Source organism: Rhyacophila brunnea, unplaced genomic scaffold (genome assembly GCF_057557595.1).
Source record: "Rhyacophila brunnea isolate RB1 unplaced genomic scaffold, BYU_Rbru_1.0 scaffold_20, whole genome shotgun sequence".
Classification (NCBI taxonomy): Eukaryota; Metazoa; Arthropoda; class Insecta; order Trichoptera; family Rhyacophilidae; genus Rhyacophila; species Rhyacophila brunnea.
The window spans coordinates 19,717,055-19,740,737 of record NW_028232860.1 but is presented as its reverse complement, the minus strand read 5'-3'; the positions used below and the strand labels follow the sequence as shown (position 1 = coordinate 19,740,737).

The following is a 23,683-nucleotide window of genomic DNA, read 5'->3' as shown; positions in this document are numbered from 1 at the left end:
ATTGTACAGCACAATAAAAACGACAATGGTTCTCCAAATATGGTTTATTTCTCTTTTACCTTTGTGATTAGGAACATTTTTTTTGAAAATGTTTGTTGTACATTTTTTTTCAGAAAAGATATAATACTTAGTAGGTATATAAATTATAGTTTCAATATTGTTCGTTCTATTACAAATATGGAAAGTGGGAATTTATGTTTTTTATGTGTTTCATAATAAAACTAAAATCAATTGGTTTTGTAACAGTAATTTTATTTGATATAAAAAGAGCTTCTCTCGATCTCGATCACTGCATCTTTTTATCGGTGGATTGCAATGCTGGGTCGGCTTTTAACTGCTGCTTCAATCTGGCGTAGCGTTGCGCAGACATGATCTTCTCTCTCTCCAAGTGCACCTCCAGGGCGTTAATCTCGAAGGTAAGCTGAGCTCTGAAAGATAAGACAACAAAAAAACACTGTCACACACTTCATGAAACTTCTCGGATACATTATTTATAGATATACCTACCAGCGGCTTTTTTTTTACTCACTTCTTGCCAAACAATTTAAAATCTCATATATTTGAATAAAAGTATATGGTGATTTCCATGGTACCCACATCCTGAAGCGGGCCCCCTACCTATCACTAAAGTTAAAGGCAGTGTGATGCTCTATAGTAGTGTTTTTCAAATGGTGTTCGTGGTCAAATTAAAGGTATTCAGTGTATCAACAAACATTAACCAAAAAATGCAAGCACATAACCACATATTTTAAAATGTCAATAAGCCCGAAAGAAATTAGCGCCGCAGGCGATTTTTTTACGATTAGAGCAAATTTTTGATGTGCGTTATTTCAATTATCTGGTCGATCACCCATGCTAAAGCCCTATCAGCCCCCCCTTTGTGGGGGACATGGTGATTTCCAAGTTCAGTCCAATTTTCGTCTGACAAATCGTCTCGATTCCTTTTCTTATAGTTAGAGTCTATGGCCGAATGTCTTCTTCCACTGAGTCACCACCGATCAATGTATTTTGAACGATCGAAAAGTGTCAAATGAGGTCCGACGAGTTTGATGACCAAAAGTGCTGAAACTGTTTTGGTCTTCAACGAAGCTCTTTTGGGGTAATAATCAGATTCATTTGCGAAAATTCGCGTTCACATTCACTTGAAGAAATGGTAATAGAATTCAATGCACATATCAGGATATGTCTTTTCATATGAGATGATTCAGGAAAATTAACCATTTTATTAATAGAAGAATATTTTTAACGTACATTTGGTTAAAAATATAAATTAATAATGTAAGAATTACTAGTGATACTATTGATAATAATTAGACGTACTATCCAACAAGAAGATTTAGGCAAAAGCCGGAAGGCACTGTTGTCGACTAAATGGGAGGAGCTTGTTAGTTCACAGTTTTAACACGTAGCTAAGAAGATGTTGTTCGAGTATACCTGATCTAATTGTTGCTTTAAATATTATTTAGACATTTAAAAAATGAAGAATAAGTCTAACAATTTCGACGATTTCTCGTATGTACGAGTTTTGCAAAAATGTTCATTGTATGGACATGATTCACGAAGTATTTGTGGCATGATTTGAGAAATTACGCATGAAAGAAAAGTGCCTACTGGCGTATTCAATAATTAATATTTAACAGTTAAAATAACACACAATATATTGTAATAGGTACCTTTTTTTACAAGTTTAAGGTACAGGTCTGTTTACTCACTGGAAGACAGGCGGGAACAGCGGAAATTTTCAAAGCCTATTTCGGCAAAATTCATGAATTCAAGAATGATAACCTAACCAAAACTAACCTAAGAAATAATCCAGTATATCGGCTTTTTTCAAAATTTATTTGATGCTGGCTTCCACTAAATAGACAGGGACCGATTTGTTTTATACTACATACTTACCTATTGTGTTTGATTAAAATTTGTACAATGTCTTTACTTAAACCATTAATTGACAGGATACCAACAACATGTGAAAACATAGTTACCAAAGGCTCTATCCACAGTGAGTATCCACTCGCCGCAGCGCTCGAAATTTTACGAACCGGAGCGCTCGATAATTTTACGACAATGTTAACATTGTTATCTAGTTGTATATGTATGTATGTATTTTATAAAAATAAGTACGTTAGATTTTTTATTATATGACATATTATCTAGGTCGGCTCATCTATTCTATACACAAGGCTGCTATTGACGGCTATCGAGGGTAGTTCATATTTATGATATTTATCTATTGAAGCGGTTAATTGTCACCATAAGTTAACCGTCTGAACTGTCAAAAAGCACCTCTCTTGGCCGTGTTAACTTTCAAAGCGAGATAGACAGTTTAATGGCTAACTTATTGTATCAATTATAATACCTCAATACATAAATATAATAAACTACCATCGATAGCAGTTTTGTGTATAGAATATATGCGCGGGCAGTAAAATTGATATATTCTCACGAGATGGAGCGATAATTTTGAGGATTCTATGAACCGGAACGACGCTTCGGTGCGTTCCGATCCATTTCGAGCCCTGACTCGCCGTACAGGTTTTATGATGATCCTTCGAAAAAAATTATATTCTCTCGAGTCTACTTAAATTTGTAAACGGGTAATCCAAATTTAAAAAAGTTAACATGTTAGTAAGTACTCACTCTGTCTCAATGTATTCTTCTTCTACCTGTGAATTTATAGTGTATTGGTTCGTGGCATACCAACGTCTTTGTGCATCCAGTAGTTGTATACACTGAAAAACAAACAAAAAAATATTTTAGTTTAAGTTACTGAAAGCATACGATATTAGCAAACGGAGTGACATCAGCGGCGATTTCAATGACGCAAATGATTCGTTGGAAAAATTCAAATAAGGCCTCCAAACTAGGGATCCCGAGCCATTTTCGATACCCATGAATCCTGGGATTGATAAACATAATTCCGAAACTTTCGGGATTGATTTTTTTATCAATTTATATGGAAAATAAAATAAAAACGAAAATATAACAGAAAAAATACTATTAATAACAAAAAACTACATTAGAAATAAACTGAGTTTGAATGAAGTTTGATATATACCCATGTGTAAGTTGCCGATTCATTTTATTTTTTCACATAAATTAATAAAAATGAGAAAGATTGGAAAAAACAATGCTTCGCACTATTAACAAGTAATCCCACCATGATCTCATACGTTTTACGGCAGTTTCATATTTGGCTGACTAATTAGATTTATGAAGCGGAAAGGCCATAAGTACACCATGATTTGTTTTACTATTTTAAATCTCACTAACCCATTCATCAACTCTTTACTATCAGAAACAGCAATCTCATATTAAATTCACATTATTATTTTTATTACAATATTATTTACTCCATTTAACTTTCCAAGATTGAACGTATACAATATTAAAAAAAATGTCTTAAATAGTATAAATTATACTAGATTTATTTTTGACCGATTTTATTAATGTTATTTGTAAATATTTTTTTTTATATTAACAATGGAAAAAATGCCAATCCCGAGACCATACCCCGGGATCCCGGGATCAGAATTTTGGCTCGGGATTGGATTCCATACTCCAAACATTTCAAACCAGTCATAAAGTTATTAGGCTATTACAGTTATATTAAAGTAAGAGTTGACTTCTTAAAAATGAATATAATAATAGTGAAATAGATACGTACAGTAAAAACAAAACAATGATTCGGTACGTGGGTTGTATGCGTACGAATACGTATCGTCGTATACCGTCGTCAGCGCTACGAGTACTTACATCGGCTGCCAGGTAATTTGTAGTACCTACTATTAGGAGTAAACATCCGCACGCACACCATCGACCAACCGAATCATTGTTTTGTTATTACTGTACCCACATAATTTGGACAAAATGGTGGATGAAAAGTAAAATAAGTATATTGCGTAGGTGGGTATTTTGTTTTAATATGATTTTAATATTTAAAAAAAAAATGAAAGGGGAGGTCATTATTAATCTTCTTGGGGCGGCACTTTGCCTAGGGACGTCAGTGGGGAGTACTTCTAAAAGACAGCAAATGAGCGCGCAAAGAGTCCTAGATAGAGTATATGCTTCATAACTTTGCACTCCGGCTAAATGATATAAATTTAACATATATTATATATTTATTTATTTATTATTACATATTATATTAATATACGTGAATATCATTTTATCTAAATTTATACGACGTTATCAGACAAAGAGGCTTATCAGTGCAGTAAAAAGTGCAAAGTTATAAAACGTATACTCTACCTGTTGTCGAACCTGTCTCAATAATATCGAGAAGTCTTTCAAGATCGTCAGTAGGTAGTAACAGTAGCGCACCCAGGGGGGGGGCCAGGGGGCCTTGGCCCCCCCCCAAAATATGAAAATCATCAGAATGATTTTACATATTGAAATCGAAAGCCAATAAACTATACCTTGGGCTTAGACAAACAACACGGCAAAAAATGATTTGTAATTCTCCAGTACCCTTTATAGTAATATTTCTTAGATTTTAATTTCTAATACAAAAATTTCGAAACACTAATGTCAGGTTTTTTTAGAAACCCGTTCCCTAATGAAATTCTCGGTGTCCACCCGAATTCCGGAGTGGTATAGGTCATGGCTGGGGAGGGTTGACAGGTCTAGCCTGGGGGCCCGGGCTGTGGGGGGCCCGGCGTGTCGGGTTGACCAGATAAGTGAGATAAACACATATCATAAATTAGCTTTAATAGTAAAAAAAGTCGCCTGCGGCGCTATTATACTTTATGACTATCAACATTTTAATTTATATGAATGTCCAATATATTTTCTGATTATTATGTGTCGATAGCTCCATTATTAAAGTATATGACGTACTGAAAATCGCCAATAATTCACTGTATAAGTACCCTCAATTTGAACTAAAACACAATTTGAAAAACGTTAATGTAGTGTTTCACACTGCCTTTAATCTAAGCGGTGGATAGGGGGCCCGTCAAATACCCTAGCCCAGTGGTCGGAAAACTCATTAGTCAATAGAGCAAATATCAACAGTACAACGATTGAGATTTCTTTTGAGAGCCAAATTTCTTAAACTTAAATTATATACGTAGGTAGTTTAGTTAAAGTCCTAATTAAATTATAGGTAGGTACACTGAATAAAACTGAATATCATACGTAATAATGATCTTATTTATTAATAAAAATTAAATTGTAAGTAAGGTATCCATACAATTGAATCATGATAATGACTGACAATTTCAATGTGAATAATGGCCTTGCATCTCCTTGTAAAGTTTGGGTAAGTCAGGTTCGTATGTTGTTGATTTAATTTTAAGCACGATTCCAGGTTCTCATCAATAAATCGATTTCTCAATTTACTCTTGATTTCCTCTCTTGGAAATCTTTTTACTAACCACAAAACTTGCAATATTAACATTGTTGAAAGATTTTATTCAGTACCTAATTAAATACAGAACTTTATTTTTCTTGACTCTTCTCCTCAGCTGCTTTCTTCCTTGCATCATCGACAGAATATTTAGCGCAAAATTACTAGTTTTTAGTTGTAGTATCTCTCTAAATTATTTGAATGCGTCAATTTTTCCCGACACATAAATACAGGTCGGGAAGCCATTTAAGTTTTGAATAAACGCGAAGTCTCGGTCTACTCAACATTACATTTACGGTTATCCTCTTCCATTTTATTTGCTTCTTCTTTGTAGTCATGTCAAATATGACAGAGAGCATCTGTGGCAGAGCCGCACTCAAAGGGCCAAAGAGCCGCAGTTTGCCGACCACTGCCCTAGCCTGAGGGTCCGTTTCAGGATGTGGGGGCCATGGTGTAGGTACACCGAGTGCAATAGACAAAAGACCGATAAACGAGATATAAGGCTGTGTTGTATTGAGTAGGTTGTGTATAATTTAAAGGCAATAATACTTTTTTTGTCCATTTTCAATTAATATGTTGGATATACTGGTGAATACTAAAGATAGATTAGATAAACTTAACCAAAGTGAAATTTATCTATTAAGTTGTGACTCTTGTGATGCCAAATATGTTGGACAAACGGGACGATCCTTTAATACTAGGATCAAAGAACATTTAGCCTGTGCCAAAAATGGTAATGAATCTTCAGCTTTTGGAAATCATTTAAGTTTAAATAATCACTCTTTTAATATCAGTAAAAATTTTAAAATCCTGCATTTGAATGAGAAATCTATAAAATTGGATAAACAGGAAATCCTAGAAATTAATAGGTATAAATTTTTGCCAAATTCTAATTTGTTAAATGATCAATTATATTTTGTGTCTTCTCCATTATTGTACCCTATTTAATATTTGGGATTGTCATAACATAACTTTATATATTGTACATTATTTATTATTTTTATTGAATTCTGACTCATATTTTGGTTGTATTTGTTTTTTATTTCATCTCACTTCAATTGATAATTTTATTTTATTTTTTATAAAAAAAAAAAAAATTATTGTTAATTTTGACTAATTAGAATTATTTGTTGATATTAATGTTATTGTAAGTGTAGATTGTTTCATATTTTGTGGTTTGTTAATATTTCAAATAATTTGTTTAATGCCTCTGACGTAGTATGAAATATTAATGTCCAACCTCATTAGTTTTAAATTAGTCTGTTATTGGGAAGGTATTATTGGACGGATAATTATTATGTACCTATTGTTATATTATTTCTACCGCTTTGAATTTTGTTTGATAAATATTGTTTTAAAATAAAAAAAAAATGTATTCAGTTGAAAATGTCCCACTGAGGCGGACGAAACCGGTCCTAATATATTAATTAAAAGTGGAATAAGTACTATAAAAAATTGCGTTTTATTAAATAAAAACAACAATAATATGTTGGAACCTAAATATTAAAATACCAAAAATCTGCAACATTCTGCGAAAAGAACGACTACACCCACTACGGTGGTGGTGTAAATCAAAAGAACATTTTTTTCGGTGGAATTCGGAATAAATATTGTATTGTTGTTTTAATTTAATAAAACGTAATTTTTTTTTTAGTACTTATTCCACTTTTATTAAATAGATTAGGACCGGTTTCGTCCGCCTCAGAGGAACATTTTCAACTAGTTGAAAATGTCCCTATGTATATCGCCATGTATTGTGAAAATATGTAAAAATATTTATATGAAGAAGAAAAAGAGCCTATGGGACTAATTTACATTCTCCTTCTTGGGCCCCCCCCAATAATAATTCCTGGGTGCGCCACTGGGTAGTAATGTAATGGTTTCTATTTTTACCCGGTCGTATCTGGCCTGTACAATGTTCTGCTTGGCAAGCTGTCTTTTGGTGAAGTCCTTGAGGCAAAGAGTGATCGCCTGAGAAGAACGACGCACCGCATACGGGGCCCCCGGTTGGAAATCGGCTGCCAGCTCCCGCGCGCGGGCTGCCCTCTCGGCCGCCTTCTGTAAATTAATTATGACAATATCGTATACGTCTTGTCACCCTACCGTCGTTGAGACACCCCCAGCTCCTTTTTGCCTGTAATATTTTAGCTACGGTAAAACGGTAAAATAGGAACGTTTTCAGATTAATTCAATTTTTTAAATGGATTACAGAAAACCTTAAATTTCATGCAAAAAGTTGTGTTTGCAATTCAACAGTATGGTTTGCAGCACTCGAAATGGAAAATTTTACGAACCGGAGCGCTCGATAAATTTACAAAAATATTGACATAGTGTTACATTCCCAAATGGTCCCCCATTTGGGGATGTCTCTGTGAATCTGGAGAGGCCCAAATCGATATCAAACCAAAAAATAGTGGGTTGATTACAAAAATAAATATTAATAAACCGGCAACGTTGTATATGGTTGCCGGCGAAATTTCATAGTGGGGAACTCCGCATTGTGTTGGTTCACAAATGGTCTTTTTTGTTTCGTTTGGGCGCGGCAGAACGTGGCCGGCTACCAGACAGAAAACACTGTTCGCTCGCGCTACACACATTTCGTCCTCCATAAAATAAATTATATAAAATGTAGAAATCTAGTATATATTAACATCAAATAAACTCGTCGTTTCCATCATAATTCCGGTGTGTTAATTGTCCACCTTCAAGTCCTTAAATCCAGACGAAAAACCATACTAAAAATAAAAGTGACAGCTTGCTATTCATTTACGAAAATGGAGGGAAGTGATAATATTTATCCAATGTTATGTATTTTTATAAAAATAACTTTGATTTTTATTATATGGCATTCTAGCTCAGACAGTCAAATATTTTACGAGACGGAGCGATAATTTTGGGGATTGTATAAACCGGAACGGCGCTCCGGTTCATTTCAATCCCTGGCTTTGGTGAATGGGAATGCTCATTATTCACTCGCCATCACGGGGCCAGTAGGAACAGAAAGTGAAAATTGCAAATTTTAACATGCAAAACATGCGAATCTTTTTCTCGCGAAGCAACTTTTCACGTCTGATGAATAAAAACGATCAAGTTTACTGTCCTATTGGAATTTCCATAAGACAGAAAAAAAATATCTGTCAAATAAGATACAATAATATACTGAAACGCAAACAGTAGCATTTTGGCAATTGTAGCACTCTGAATCTTTTCCCCGGGAACTGTTCCTATTGAACACGTCATTTATTTTATATTCACCCCGTTTTATTACCTGTCAAAACTATCGAACTTCACCCATGAGGTATGTTTATAACACACCATATGATTTGGTACATAGTTCAGTATGTGAGGAGTTACGGAGATTGTCACAAGTAATAGGCAGCCTTAAATGTAAGTCAATTGGGTAATTATTAAGTTATAGGTACCATCTCCAAGTAACTCTCCTTTGCTGCCTCATTCTTGTCGATGTCAAACAGTCCTAAACATTTTGCTGGGATCGACCTTTCCACTGGTCTGCTGGCTAGACATTCTTTGAGCCACCTCTCCATATGCCGGATGTGCAGCTTAACTCGTTCCTCTTCCTCCATCAACGAGCATAACAGCTTGTAATGCTTCAGGCTGCGGTCGTCTTTCGCATTAGGGTTTGCCTTCAAACATGACTCACACAGTATGATTACTTGGATTACGGCAGTGGTCTCCAAACTCAATAAGGATGTGAGCTACTATCAGAAATTGAAATTGTCTGGTGAGCTACTTATACATATTCCTTCTTTATATTTTTTAATCATCCTTTATCGTACCATACATAATATTATTTTATTACTTAAAATAAATTAGAACATCGGACTTACAAAAAACGGGTTTGGGTCGAAATCCCGAAGGCCGGAATCTCGAAGGCCGAAATCCCGTATGGCCGAAATTCCGAAAGCCTAAATCCTGAAAGCCGAAATCCCGAATGCCGAATTCCCGAATGCTGAAATCCCGAATGGCCGGAATCCCAAAGGTCGAGATCCCGAAAAATAAAAAAAAATACAAACAGTAATAATTTGCGCAATTCAAGATAAGTGTTAAGATTGCGTCATTTTTTACAGGAGAGACAAAAACCCATTTTCCACAAAAACATGGTTTTTTGTCTCTCTTGTAAAATTTGCGCAATTCAAGTTAAGTGTTAAGATTGCGCAATTATTACTGTTTGTATTTTTTTTATTTTTCGGGATTTCGGCCTTCGGGATTCCGGCCATTCAGGATTTCGGTCATTCGGGTTTTCAGCATTCGGGATTTCGGCATTTGGGATTTCAGCCTTCGGGATTTCGGCTTTCGGGATTTATGCTTTCGGGATTTCGGTCATTCGGGATTTCAGCATTCGGGATTTCGGCCTTCGGGATTTCATCCGGCACCCCCAAAAACATATTTATTTTTGACCACCTTCATAGTGGAAAACGTTGATTCATATAGGTAGAACAAAACAATGCCTTCGTTTTGAGCGCAATTTGAACTAAAATTGGATACTTTTCTGTTGGGACGAAAGGCCATACAGATTCTACAGTTAAGGCAACTTGCTAAGTTTTTCATTCGAGAAATATTTCTTTTCAGAGCCCAATAATAAAATTTGAGAGGCAAATTTATAAATATCATAAAATATCCTACGCGAGCTGCCGGTAGCTCGCGAGCGACCGTTTGGCGATCACTGGATTGCGGTATAGTTTTTTAGCCGGCTCTCACAATGCAACTAATTGCAATTCTGAAGTGATATTTTGAGTATATTTAAGTTATTATGAAAGGGAAATCATACCCTAAACAGAATAAGAAATACTCGAATATTATGTATGAACTAGAGGTGGGAAAACTGGTAATTTCGGTGATACGTTTTCATTCTTGAATTGATGAATTTTGCCAAAATCAGCTATGAAAATTGAATTAATGTTCATATTAAAGCCCACGGCGAACTGTGCCACTGTGAAAATATTTTACGTACAATTTACATGTAACCTACATTTTTTCATGTGTAATTATTAAAATCTTTTCTTCGCTTGCTAGACAAACTGCCAGTGAATGGGTTCTTCGATGGAGACACATCTCAAAAGCTACAAATCAATTAAAGGTTTCGCCCACTACCACGCACGGAATAAGTGCAAACATAAAATGCGATAATTGACAATAATACCTACCATCAATGACATTATTAATGGACGACGCATTCAGTACAGTAGCTAGCAAGTAAATTCGCCCATAGTGACATTCGCACGTGTATAGGTAGACATCACGCAGTATCATTATGCGATATCACGCATCGGGAATTTATAGCAATATCACCTTTATTGTAACGGCGTTAGAACAGTGTTTCTAGTATCAATGTTCGTTTGAGCGAACCTGTTCGAACCGAACTATTCGGCAGACCCGACAAAAAGTTTCGGGAATTTATAGCAATATCACCTTTATTGTAATGGCGTTAGAACAGTATATGCCATTCGGCAGACCCGACAAATAAAGTGAGTGTCATTTTTTTTCCCAGATGCTTCGTCCATATTAATGTCATTGCCTACCATATATCCGGTGAACAGTTCCGGTGTGAATGAATTGAGCCCTCCCATTTCTGTCACGCCGGGTTTCACGAACTCCTGCGTTGACTTCGTGAATAAATTTTTCTCGTAATGGTACACGACTTTTATTTCGTTCGCTTTAACCGAAAATATTTTCTCGGCAATGTTCTCTGTCGCTGGTATATCATCGTTGCGGTCGTATTTTTCTTGAACCGACTGAAATCACAATCATGCATATACTAGGTATATATTATTATATTATACCTATCACGAGGAGACTCGATAACTCACGGCAATCGTTCTGAGCAAACGTCAACTTTAAAATTTATGTTATGCGTCAATTACATTAAGCTTCTTTACGAGCTGTTTGTTGGCGAATTTATAATCTGCCTGTAAAGTCGCCCAGTGTAATCATCGAACAAGCTAACATTTTGATTATGATGATCGTCACTGACTGATATACACTGAGTAATCGTGTGGAAAAAATAGGAATTATTATATTTTGGCCACAACTCTAGGGAACGATCCGAATGACATTTCACGATCGGTGGCAACCAACGGCGATCGGATCAAACGATCAGCTTGGGAGTCTACCAGTGTAATTTTACCCCACTACGCCGGCACGTTGCTGCATTTGTACTCTATAAATACACTAAGCTCCCACAAGCCTTACAATGGAAGGATCACATGCGTGTGGATGGGGTCGAAGTCATCGTTCTGGGTAATTATTAAAATACGCGGCATGTTGAGATTCGAAGATTATTATGTGATATTGTCACTACCTTAGACTATAGATACATCTAGACGCCACCAATTGCATTGCTAAATGAAGCTGCGTGCCGTGCGTTTGGTTTGTGGGCGAGCGAACGCATTCGTATACAAATGTTCGAGAACATAGACCATTTCGCTAGTGCTCGCCCAAAGTGCTCGCACTAGACGCTCAGAATTGAAATATATTTTTCTACTTTTTTACGTTATATAGTATTTGTAAGCGGTCAAAATGCAACCATTAGGTAAAAATATCCATAATTTAAGTAATTTTAAAGAAACAAGGTCACTTGATATTAAAATATATAATAATATACAAATAAATTATCACGAACATGTATCAACTTACATATGAAACGTAATACCATCTGCTGGCTTATCAGTATGGCTACCACATTTTAATACAACACACAGAACCATCTTTTCTACTTAATAGCAATTTTAGCAACACAGTTATCGACGCCTAGTTAAGCAATAAGGTAAGATTTGGCGGCTACATCGTAGCAAACCATCTCCCACATCTGTAAACCTTTTATCTTACTCTAGCGCGAGTCGCAGAGATTATAAGGGTGTCGAATACTTTCTCACTCGCACTTATGCATCGTTTTTGTTCAGGCCTTGGTCGCTACCCATTTGGTAGCCGAGATCTTCATCCAAAAAAGCTGATGATGAGATTGTCGTGTATATTATCTATATTCTAGATATTTATATACATATGTATGTGCATACACGGATTCTATTTGGACAAAGGTTCATATAAACAACAAAAATAATTAATTAAAAATGTTTTTTTTTTTACTTACAATGACGTATCTGTGAACATCGTCGTAATCGTAATATTTACCAAACTCTATCTTCCGCAGATATAACCTGAAACAGTAAATACTAAATATTTATCGTAATTAAATAATATTGTACGACTAAGGCTAAAATACATTATGATGCACGTCGCATATTGTCATGCTGCCACGGCGACAAATTAAGTCTATGGTTTCGTCATTTTTCAGAATATTTTGAACGATCACTATCTCTATAAATTCAATGATGGATAGTGCCAACTCTAATGTATTAGTATTTTGAATTATTATTCATGCTATTTTCAATTAATTTTAACAGTTTCTACGTGTGCGTACGTTAAAATTACTTGCGATATTGCATCCATAGATAATATTTTAAACAGAACCCAACCTTCTTATAGAAAATACATACCTAGTGCCAACCACTAAAAAAAGCGCGCGGTTTTTAAATGCGTCAAAAATGTGTAGGCATGTATAAAATTATAGAAAACGTTCATTGAGTCGTGCGGGTGTCGATGCAGTGCGGTGCGCGTGACGTGACATAACTGTTGTGCTGGTGATTTTTGAGAATTTTCATTTAATTAAAGGTTCAAAATTTACTACGGGATGGGAGCATCGGTCTGATAATATTTTAAACATCAATAATAACGACATTTTCTCGTAGCGGCAACTTATTGTGGCATCATGTGACAGTACATAACGTGATCATTATATATTTGAACCATTAATATTATATTGAATGAATAACACTGAATCACTACCTATCTCAGCGTGACAGCACGTGACGTGATGGTAATGTATTCGGGTCATAACTTGCATTGAATTTTTAATGCAACTACTACCTGTCATGGTCAGGCCGCGGAGAGCATTATAGTAAACACAGGTCTGCGTCACTCCTCTCGGTATAGCGCCTCTCCTGCTACGTCAATCCTGTAGTCTATATTGCTCTAGAGTCGAGTTACATACTAGTAGTACAGCGAGTAAAGCAAAGCCTCCACCAGTTTAAAAAAAAGTGTTACCACTTATGTTTAGTACCCAATTCATTATTACTCACCTATCGTCCCTGCCCTTAAAGTTTTCAGACAGTGTATCAGGGGTAGCGACTATCGATGAAAGGTTGTCCTCTCGTGCGTTGTGGTAAAATTCCAACTTCCTATTACACTCAATCGAGTTATCCTTGCAGCTTGCTTCAAACCTGTGAACTACCAATTAACAATTTCCACGTCAACGGCGGTTTATGTAAGAATCTATCTCATTGACAACAGTGTCTCATTTGGTGACGCAAAGGCCCGACGCATCGACTGACTTTGATTTGACCGAGAGCGGATTTTTAAGATAACATTACATTTAGCTTAAAAATTAAAACATCTCACGAATCAATGGATTGGAAATGTTATTTATTATTTTTTCTGTCATATAACTATAATGAGACTTTTCTGAGTAGCGTTTGAATAATTACGAGATAAAAAGAACTTTTTATATACCACGTTTTTAAATTTTCTGTTGAATCCAATGACATTAATATGGACGAAGCATCTGGGAAAAAAATGACACTCACTTTTTTGTCGGGTCTGCCGAATGGCATAATCTGTTCTAACACCATTACAATAAAGGTGATATTGCTATAAATTCCCGATGCTTTTTATCGGGTCTGCCGAATGGTTCGGTTCGAACGGGTTTACTCAAATGAACATTGACACTAGAAACACTGTTCTAACGCCATTACAATAAATGTGATACTGCTATAAATTCCCGATGCGTGATATCGCATAATGGAAATTGCGTGACGTCTACCTATGCATGTGCGAATGTCGCTATGCGTGAATTTACTTGCTAGCTACTGTATATATACTACTGAGTGCGTTGTCCATTAATAATGTCATTGGTTGAATCATATAAACTTGACAATTCAATGTATTAATAAAAACTTTTTATTGTACTTGATAGAAATACTGAATAAATATTATAGAATATTGAAATGTCATTTTGACATTTCATAATGATTTCCATAGTAACGCACGTATATATTAATGATTTAGTTGCTAGGACCCCCTTAGCAACCGACAATAATAACTTTCCATAAAAACAGAATTAACTGAAAATGAATTCAATTCTGCTTAAAAATGGCTAAAAGTATTAAAAGAATGCATTGTCGTCGTGTTCTGATATATTCTAAAAGTTTCAAATGTCTAGCTAGTCAGGAAGTTAGTTAAAAATCTTCAATCGTCCAATACAAATCTTGGACAAACAAGAAAAAAAATGTACTGGACACACAAGAAAAAATCTGTACCGGACAAACAAGAATACGAGCTAATAAAAACGCGTTAAAAAATCAGCGACCCAGCGCAATGTTCCACGATCAACGTGCCATTTTTTGATCTCAATGGTTTACGGCCATCACTTAACGGTACGACAGCCCACGGTAAACTATGATCGGCAAAATTTAATACAAGCAATTATTATTTAACCTACACCGACACCAAAACTCACAAGACCAGCTAACTAATTTGGTATAGTCATTTTCTTTAGACTATTCGAAAAAAATCTGTCTGCTACTTACTATATCTGGTTTTATTCGTTAGGTTAGGTTAGGTTACTGGTTAGAATCAAAAGCGTTGACATAGAAAATGCCGTTTTACAAAGCAGTAATAAACTTTACTGGATGAATTTAATATATATAATATTGTGCAACCCTGTGAGATAGGGTGCACACCGCACATACAGAAAGCCCAAATGATGGCAGCGTGGCGAGGTATATAATTTGCGACGGACTTACGTGACGTTTGCTATTAATTATCTCGAAAAGTAAACCGACGACAATTTTTAGATCTATACCAAGATGATTACCACAATATCAATACAATAGATGGCGTGAGTGGCGTTTTAACCACACATTTAGCGCGTCACACTTGATGGGCTTTACAATACTAGGTCACAAATTTGACGCCCATCCCGTCGCCTCACCGCTTTCTATGGGTTTGGCAACGTAGTCCTCAACACCAGTCTTACAAGAGTAGATATTTAAGGCTGACCTAACAAAATTCAAAATTGTATCCACCATAAAGTAAGTTTTTATTAACCAACCTTTAAGACTGTCCTCTCTGCCTTTATCGAAGTATTCAATGACCTGTTTGTTTTTATATTCCGTATGGATTTCTTTCAGATTGTCAAAACGTTTGTCATACCACTCGTATCTGAAATTAAATTAAAGACAATTTTTGTAAAACTTTGGTTCATATGCGACATTTTATAAAAATTAGGTTACAAGGCCATGCGACCTAATCTTATCTGAATTTATAATAAGAAACCATTTCTTTTATTCAATGGTTTGAATCTTTGAAGGTTTGAATCTTTCACAAGATTTGAGAATATAACATTCCATAATATATTGAACATACATATTATTATCTTGAAAACACCTCAGATATATACATAACAGAAAAAAATCACATTTGACAAAAATACGACGCCAGACGGGAATTGAACCCGTATATCCACTGGTATCGCGCCAATATGCTTTAACCAATTAAGCTACATGCCTCCTACTTAATTACGATAATTTAAACTAGTAGGTCCTACATGAAATGCTTATCAAATTGCGCTATTTTTTACTATCTGTCTTCGGTGATCTGTATATTTTATTTTTTTTATTTTTATTTTATTTGGGAAACTTCACAGTCGACATTGCAAGTACATATTACAACATTTTACATAATATACAAGGACCAATAATGGATTTCCACATTTATTATTATATTTATATTAAATTTAAAAAAAGCGAGAGAGAAGAAACAACTTTAAAATAAGTATATAATAATATATAAGGTAGGTGTTTACGTGCGTGTGTATATGTGGGTGAGAGTGCGTGGGAGTAGGCTTTGGAATTTATTGCGGTAGTGTGAAGTTAGTTTTGTATGTTTTATCACAAATTGTTTTTGTGAATGTGTCAAATGTTAGGTGTAAAATGTCTGTATCGCTGAAAAGATTATTGTACGTAGTCATCATTCTAACGAATACAGCATTACTAGCGTACTTAGTGTTGTGTTTAGGTATATGGAATAAAGGCTGTTTTCAAGTTATGTATGTTCAATATATGGAATGTGAAATTCTCAAATCTTGTGAATTATTCGTTGAATAAAAGAAACGGTTTATTAAAAATTGTTACCAAGTTTAAGTAGACGTTATAACTAAATATTTGGCGTCGGTTAGTAATGACGGCAATTAAAATTCCGATAGTCATTAATAACGCAATTTGATAAGCATTTCATGTAAAACCTTTATCGTTCGTAATTAAGAAGGAGGCCAGTTGCTTTAATGATTAAAGCATATTGGCGCGATACCGGTAGATATACGAGTTCAAACCCCGTCAGGGATCATCGTATTTTTTTCAATTGTGATTTTTTTCAAGTAGGTACGAGTATATATCTGAGGTGTCTTCAAGTTCAATCTTAATTTTTGTTTACTAGATTTAAAGTTATTGAAATTATTTTCAGATTGTCTTTGTACCAGGACAAATGTTCATTGGAGTCGTTGCTTTTTAGAGTGCGGGTGGTAAAGTACATTGTCCGGTAAGTCAGATAAGTCTCTCCTGGCACCATATTTTTGTTTTCAATTGGGGGGTAGTCTGAACCTGAAAACTCTCCCCTTGTGTGCGCGCTTCACCAACGTTGCATCAAATTATACGTACCCCAGCAAAGGATATTGGTATTCATAGTCATCGAAAGTGGTGATCTTTTTCACCAGCCCATCGTCTCGGGAAAACGGCGCGTATTTTTCCAAAACCGCTTTCTTGTAGCGAACAACTTTTTCACCCCCTGGATATCTCCTCTCAAAGTCTATAAAAGAATATTACGGGATTTTTTTCGGTGAACTGTGGCAGGTCGTTCTCGTATCCGGAAATTTGTACGTAAACAGTTCACCGCAGGACACTTATTCGTGCGCCGCAGTACGTGAAACATGAGTTCGTGTAACATTGATTTAATCAAATGACGAGTTCTTCGTTAAACATTTCACCGTGGATTATATTTGTATGTATGCTACAACATGTGGCGAATTTTATGAGATGTCTTTACTAGGTTAGGTTAGGTTAGGGTTAATCTAATTGGAATAGTACTATTTGCAAACTATCGCCGCATTTTGTAAGATACGTACAAATGTATTTCACGGTGAAATGTTCAACAAAGAACTCGTCATTTGATAAAATGTTTATACGAACTCATGTTTCACGTACTGCGGCTCACGAATAAGTGTCCCACGATAAACTGCATACGTACAACTTACATGTAACCGATCGTTCTGTGGTGTTGACTGTTGGCTATGATTTTGCAACTCCCATGTATTATTTGTTATGTTTAACGAAAATCATGAAGCGGCTCGGAAATAAGGCAGGATAAATTTTTGATTGAAATGATGATTTTGATTGTTTTATTTTATTTTACGTGTGCATTGTGCAAACGGATGATAGAAATAATTTTTAGGATGGATTGGAATATTGGAACATCTCGAGCAGCATGGTTTTATATGTTATTACTTGGTCATGAATTGAAGTACACTTTGACGGAATGACTTGAGGACGGAAAGCAGTGACGTCCCGTGGGTAGGAAGATTGAGCGTCGCTTGGGGGCGGCAGTTACTAGAAGGGCGGCAAATCGATGAGAATCATTTGACATATTTAGATATAGCTACCTACCTAACCTTAGTTACAACGAAAATTTCTTTTCATTAAAAATATCAGCTCATTGGTTGGAAACAAAATGTATTAATTAACTAAGTTTAACAAAGCTGCCATTTTTTGTCGGGTTCGCGATGTCTAGTTTACTTCCGTTGGCCTTCGACGTCCGATGTCTTTGGTGACACGTGCAGATTTGTCTGCCGTCGACTCTAAAGATGCATGCCCCCCCCCTCCTCCTCCCACGGTGCGTTCCACCTACCGCTCTTGGTCCACGATTTTAGTATTACCAACGTCAAAAAATCCCCACTTTTAGGGAAAAAATATTTATAAATTTAATTTTGTATGTCTTAGTGGTAGGTAATGGTAAAATATTATTTTGATAGTAGGTACCTAATGTATCCATACAACACATTTCTTAGATATTGGAGTCATGAAAGGATGATTAAAAAATACTGTATAAAAAAAATGGGGCGGCATTTTGGCGCTGCCTAGGGGCGGCATTTTTTAAGTTTGCTATCTACCCAACATACGCATTATATATCTGACATGCAATGTGGCGCTGCAGCCAGGAAAATAGCACGACCATAATATGTTTATTCTAAGCTCCGATATTGGTGTAAGTAAATAATACGAATGTAAAAATATTCATACCAATAGCAGGTATGTCAAGTCTCTCCACCCAGCTCATCGGCATGTCCAGAAACTTCCGGAAATCCGTAGAGTCCACCTCGTTCGTCCGAAGCAATGGCAGCCAGCATACCTTGTCTTTTAGATCAAAGCTGGCAGGCACCCGATTTTCTTGCAAGTTTACCTAACATCAAAAATACCTACTTTTACAGGCTCTCAGCTTGAAATTCTACTCTGTTCACATTCCAGATGGATTATATGATGTACATCATAAGACGCATACAAAATCCCTGTCGCGATTGTCACAGGGATTGATAGGATGCGAATATCCCTTATTCCCGTCAAGTAGTTATATAGGTACATGAATATTACAGAACAATATTAAAATTACTTATTGGCTTTGCCTGGAATTGGGGTTAAGTTAAGAAAGCGCCAGGGGTGTTGGTACTGCACAGAATCCGGGCGGCAGATACATTAATTTTATATTTATTATTAATTTTAATGCACCCAAAATGGCCGAGCGGTCCCGGGATTGGAAAATTCACATATTGTTTTTCAATATGTGTTTGGACCTAAGTCGCAACATCGGTTTCTCACAAAAACACAAAAATCTGGTAATACGAACCTCCACTCTGTGTAGGCTCATATGATCTTCTAAGGATCGAACATGGTGAAAAAATAAAATATATACAATTAATTTACATAAAATTAATATAAAGTTGAATGAATGGATATAATAAAAAGTACCAACGTATGTTACATACTACTTAACTGAAATTATTTGATTATTTATTTGTTTACTTAAATAAAACACAATTTTATAGTACTTATTCCACTTTATTAATTTAAATTTGTACCTGTTTCGTCCTCTTCAAAGGGACATTATCAACTGTGATAATTGTAATTGAAGAGGATGAAACCGGTACAAAATTTAATTAATAAAGTAGAATAAGTACTATAAAATTGTGTTTTATTTAAGTAAACAAATACATAATCAAATAATGCAATGCAGTTCCACCATGAATTGACAGTTAACACTATAAAAGAAACTTAGCTGAAAGATGACACTTCGAAGAATTAACTGACGAAGCGAGCGTCCCACACACCTCCAGGATAAAAGCAATGGTATAATATATTCAGATTTCATTGACAAATAACGTACCTATATGAAATAATATTATCTACAACAGCTATATTAACTTACATAGTAATTTTGATTATCATAAACACATTCCACAGACAAATATCCCTCATGAGAAGTACTGTATCTTCTTCCAGTGGTCGGTTCAATATAATATGGCTGATCATCCAGATTCTCCTCTTGTACTTCAATCACAGCAGCGTCATCAGCAACGCGGTTAACAACTTCCTCAGAAATATTTACATTATCGTTTTCAACGAATACTTCTTCGTCTTTTACATTATCTTCAAGTTTTTCTTTTGGACTATCTATTTCTGTATTTTCGATCAGTTGCTTTGGAGATTTTTCTTCTTCTATCGAAACTTCCGATTCTTCTACCACTACTTCAGTCTCGTCTGTGCTCATTTGAGATACTTTCTCCTTTTCAAATTCTACTTCTTCAGTAGTGGAGTATATTTTTTCTGGACTGAAAGATTCATTTTTACTCGGAGAACTTTGCTGGATGACGAGTGGTTTCTTGGTGATAGTTGGTAAAACAAGGATCCACGCGTGGACTCGCCAACCATGCAGTTCATCGTGAGGGGGTTTTTCTAATTCCTGTTTAACAAAGAATGTTTTTATTTAGTTACCCGTCTCATATCCTGATGAAGGAAAGAAGGTCCGCTGTGGTAGGTGACTGAAAAAAAATACTAGGTAAATAGATGCGGCCCATTGACTAGACGCCACAAGCGTTATGTATACAGATTAGGATTTAACTCTATTAGTCTATATATAGCTGCGTAACTTCGAAAACAGACCCATAGATGGCGATGCTCATTGACTGGACGCCGCAAGCACTATGTAGATGGATTAGGATTTAACTCCGATTTGACTCCGTCATAATTGATATCTCTCGCAGATCTCTCACAGTCTTACAGCCAGTCAGTTTAGTCTGATTAACTCTGACCCTTTTGACCATATATGTCTTCTATTTTGAGACTAAGCACCTCACACTATCAAAATTCGTTTCTAGTGATAAGTGTGGTATTTAGATGTCAAATGTGATACCTACCTGAATTGAACTAATCCTTTTGCAAGTTCATCTAGTTATTTGGTCGAGTGAGGCATCTTATCTTGTTAATCTGTTTTCGCGTACTAAGTATTCTCTGTTATTGTTGGTTAATCTCTGTGAACTCGGAATAAATACTAAAACCGGAGTGTTTCTATTTTATAAATAAATAAAACCTTACTATAATTTAACTTTTTTTATATAGAGATTTCACTATTATTACAATATTTTACTGAAGAAAGTGATACCCAGCCGTGATCAAAATTCAGCCGAAAATTCTACGGTCTCATTAGTAGAGCATCTTATCCAATTGATTGACCGCTAAGGCAGAGTCCACCATGCATAAAATAACAGTCATTGATAATAATATACACAACGGCGTAGTCGTTGATTCGTTTCATATTATAGGGAGTGAGACAAAATAAAAATCACATGGATACCTAAATCGTGTCAAACTACATACAAAAATCCTTTAAATTACGTAAAGCCTTGTTTTCATGTGTTAGTAGAATATTATGTATACTGATATACAGTTTATTTATGGTATGTGAATTCTAGGCTATGTTTTTTTTTTTTGAGGTGTTTTAAGGTGATTAAAATCCATCTTTATTTAGAAGGTACGCGTTAATAATCACCTAGTATGGAGTCTTCAGCACTGTGTTTTAAAATATCTATGCTTAAATGTGATTTTACGGCCTTGAAGAAAAAAAAAATTGAAATGATCTAATTCTTAATTATTTGCATTCTTTCAAAGTATATTACGATTTGCTGATTTGTTACGATATTCTATATGTGCCTATTTAAAATATGATCAGTTTATGTTATTACAGTCTTTGAACGCACGTGATTGATGGTAAATATATGACGCAGCGCATCTGTAGTATTACGTAGCGATGCCTATACTATTATAAATGTGTTTACACTCGTACTAAGGTAGGAGACTTTAGTTTAAATAATCGCCTATTAGAAGTCTTCGCCACTGTCGTCAGGTATTTGTGTCAGTGGCAAATTTTTTTTTTATTTGTGCAGTCTATTTTCCCTGAACCACAGTTACCTAGTAAACTACGCTAATGAACAATATTATTATACTATCAAAAAATAAAAATTCCACATACAAGATACAATTCTCAGACATTTTACTTTTAATCATACCTCAATAGCCTTTCTACTAGCCTCCTCTTCTTCCAACTCTCGCTCCCGGAGTCTCTGCTGCCTCTGCGCCTCTCTCCTCAAGAGATGCTGACTGCGAAAGTCTGTCCCAGGGTTCACCTTATACTTTGTGTTAATCGTATCAACCTCTTGTTGGACTTCCTTAAAAATAAAGTATTAGTGACGTATGTTTATACTCTTTATTCATATGTAATAATTATTGTGTATTATGGTATTAGCCATTCCATTTTAAGGTTGATTGACACGATAACGTTCATTAGTTTTCCGTGGCGGTCTGTTGAAGGTTGAATGTTGAACAAGAAATCAAAAATAATATTCCCAGGTATCATTCTAAGTTGAACTAATAGACGTAATCAACACGGCATCAAATTGAATTGTTATAACCTTGGCTACTTTAGGCAACTTGCTAGGCAACCGGCTAACTCGAGTGGTTCACTGCTGAATCGAAAAAAGTATAAAGGACCTCAATTTCGTTAAATTCAGCTTACACGTTGATTTACTTGTATGGAATATAGTGGTTCAGACATCCACGTGGTGTTTTTTGTCATTAAACCGTGTATTGAATAACAATCGAATGTTAATTATTGATAAATGAGAACCACATATCAACAAACTTGATCATCTTGTAAGTTGATTCAAGCTAAGTTACAGTCCCACAAACTTATCTGAAGAACGGATATAAATGGAACTACTATGACGCCATATGGACGGCATTTTAAATACGTCATTCCACTGTCAAATTCTGTCCAGTTGTGAGTCTTGAATGGATACTTTTCGACTGTGGCTCCCCCATCAATTCTTCAGATAAGTTTGTGGCACTGTAAGATCCTTTCTGCGTTATACGTTCAACATTCAAGACGACTAGTTGTTACCGACGCACAGTAGAAGAAAAGCCCAAAAACGTGGCCAAAACCCCAGTAAATGAATTTTCTAAATGGGGATACTTGAGTAGTCAGTCAGGTAGAGGACTAATGACTGCATTTCATTGTGAAAGGGGAAGCGTTTTGACCGTATACCTTCGTCTCTGCGTCAATTGGAAGTTAGCCTTCGTGGAGAGTGTACGTGTCGCGTGCTAAACAGACGAAAATAACGGTGACTTTGAAAACCCATAAATTTCAAGTGAAGTGTTCAATTTCAATTCTGCGACATGAATACGACTTCTGGAGGTATGTAGAAAATATTTTTACATTGGTTGAGTCTAAACTTAATGTATAAATTATTGAATTATAGTATAAATTTCTGCATAAATAAAATTGAATAATTTAAAAAAAAATAGCATTTTCAACTATTCGAAAAGTTATATATTTTGTCACATTTTGCAAAGCTCATTTATAAAAGTTACCTGCGGTGCGTCTTGTGCTTGATAGGCTACTTTGTTTACTATAATTTAGCTTTTGAATGCGTAATCAGTGACCTTCAAAACCCGCATATACCAATTTTTGTCACGATCTGACACTTTTTTAACATCCATGTCTGCCATTTTGGATCGGCCATTTTGTTTACGATCATTTATATTTCGGATTCGTAATCAGCGACCTTGAAAACCCGTATATACCAATTTTCGTCAAGATCTG

At 35.5% G+C, this 23,683-nt stretch overlaps 1 protein-coding gene across 1 annotated transcript; it reads right to left on the bottom strand.

Moving 5' to 3' along the window:
* Positions 1 to 239: 239 nt before the first annotated feature.
* LOC147071340 (dynein regulatory complex subunit 7-like) lies at positions 240 to 23,589 on the bottom strand. The gene is made up of 13 exons (XM_085948570.1): positions 23,524 to 23,589; positions 22,092 to 22,250; positions 19,955 to 20,488; positions 18,775 to 18,934; positions 17,140 to 17,287; positions 15,537 to 15,646; positions 13,507 to 13,654; positions 12,459 to 12,525; positions 10,891 to 11,103; positions 8,773 to 8,994; positions 7,244 to 7,408; positions 2,641 to 2,732; positions 240 to 428 (listed from the first exon to the last, which is right to left on the bottom strand). Exons 1-13 carry the CDS (start codon positions 23,587 to 23,589, stop codon positions 287 to 289), a joined length of 2,226 nt encoding a protein of 741 aa, XP_085804696.1. The 3' UTR covers positions 240 to 286.
* Positions 23,590 to 23,683: the final 94 nt, after the last annotated feature.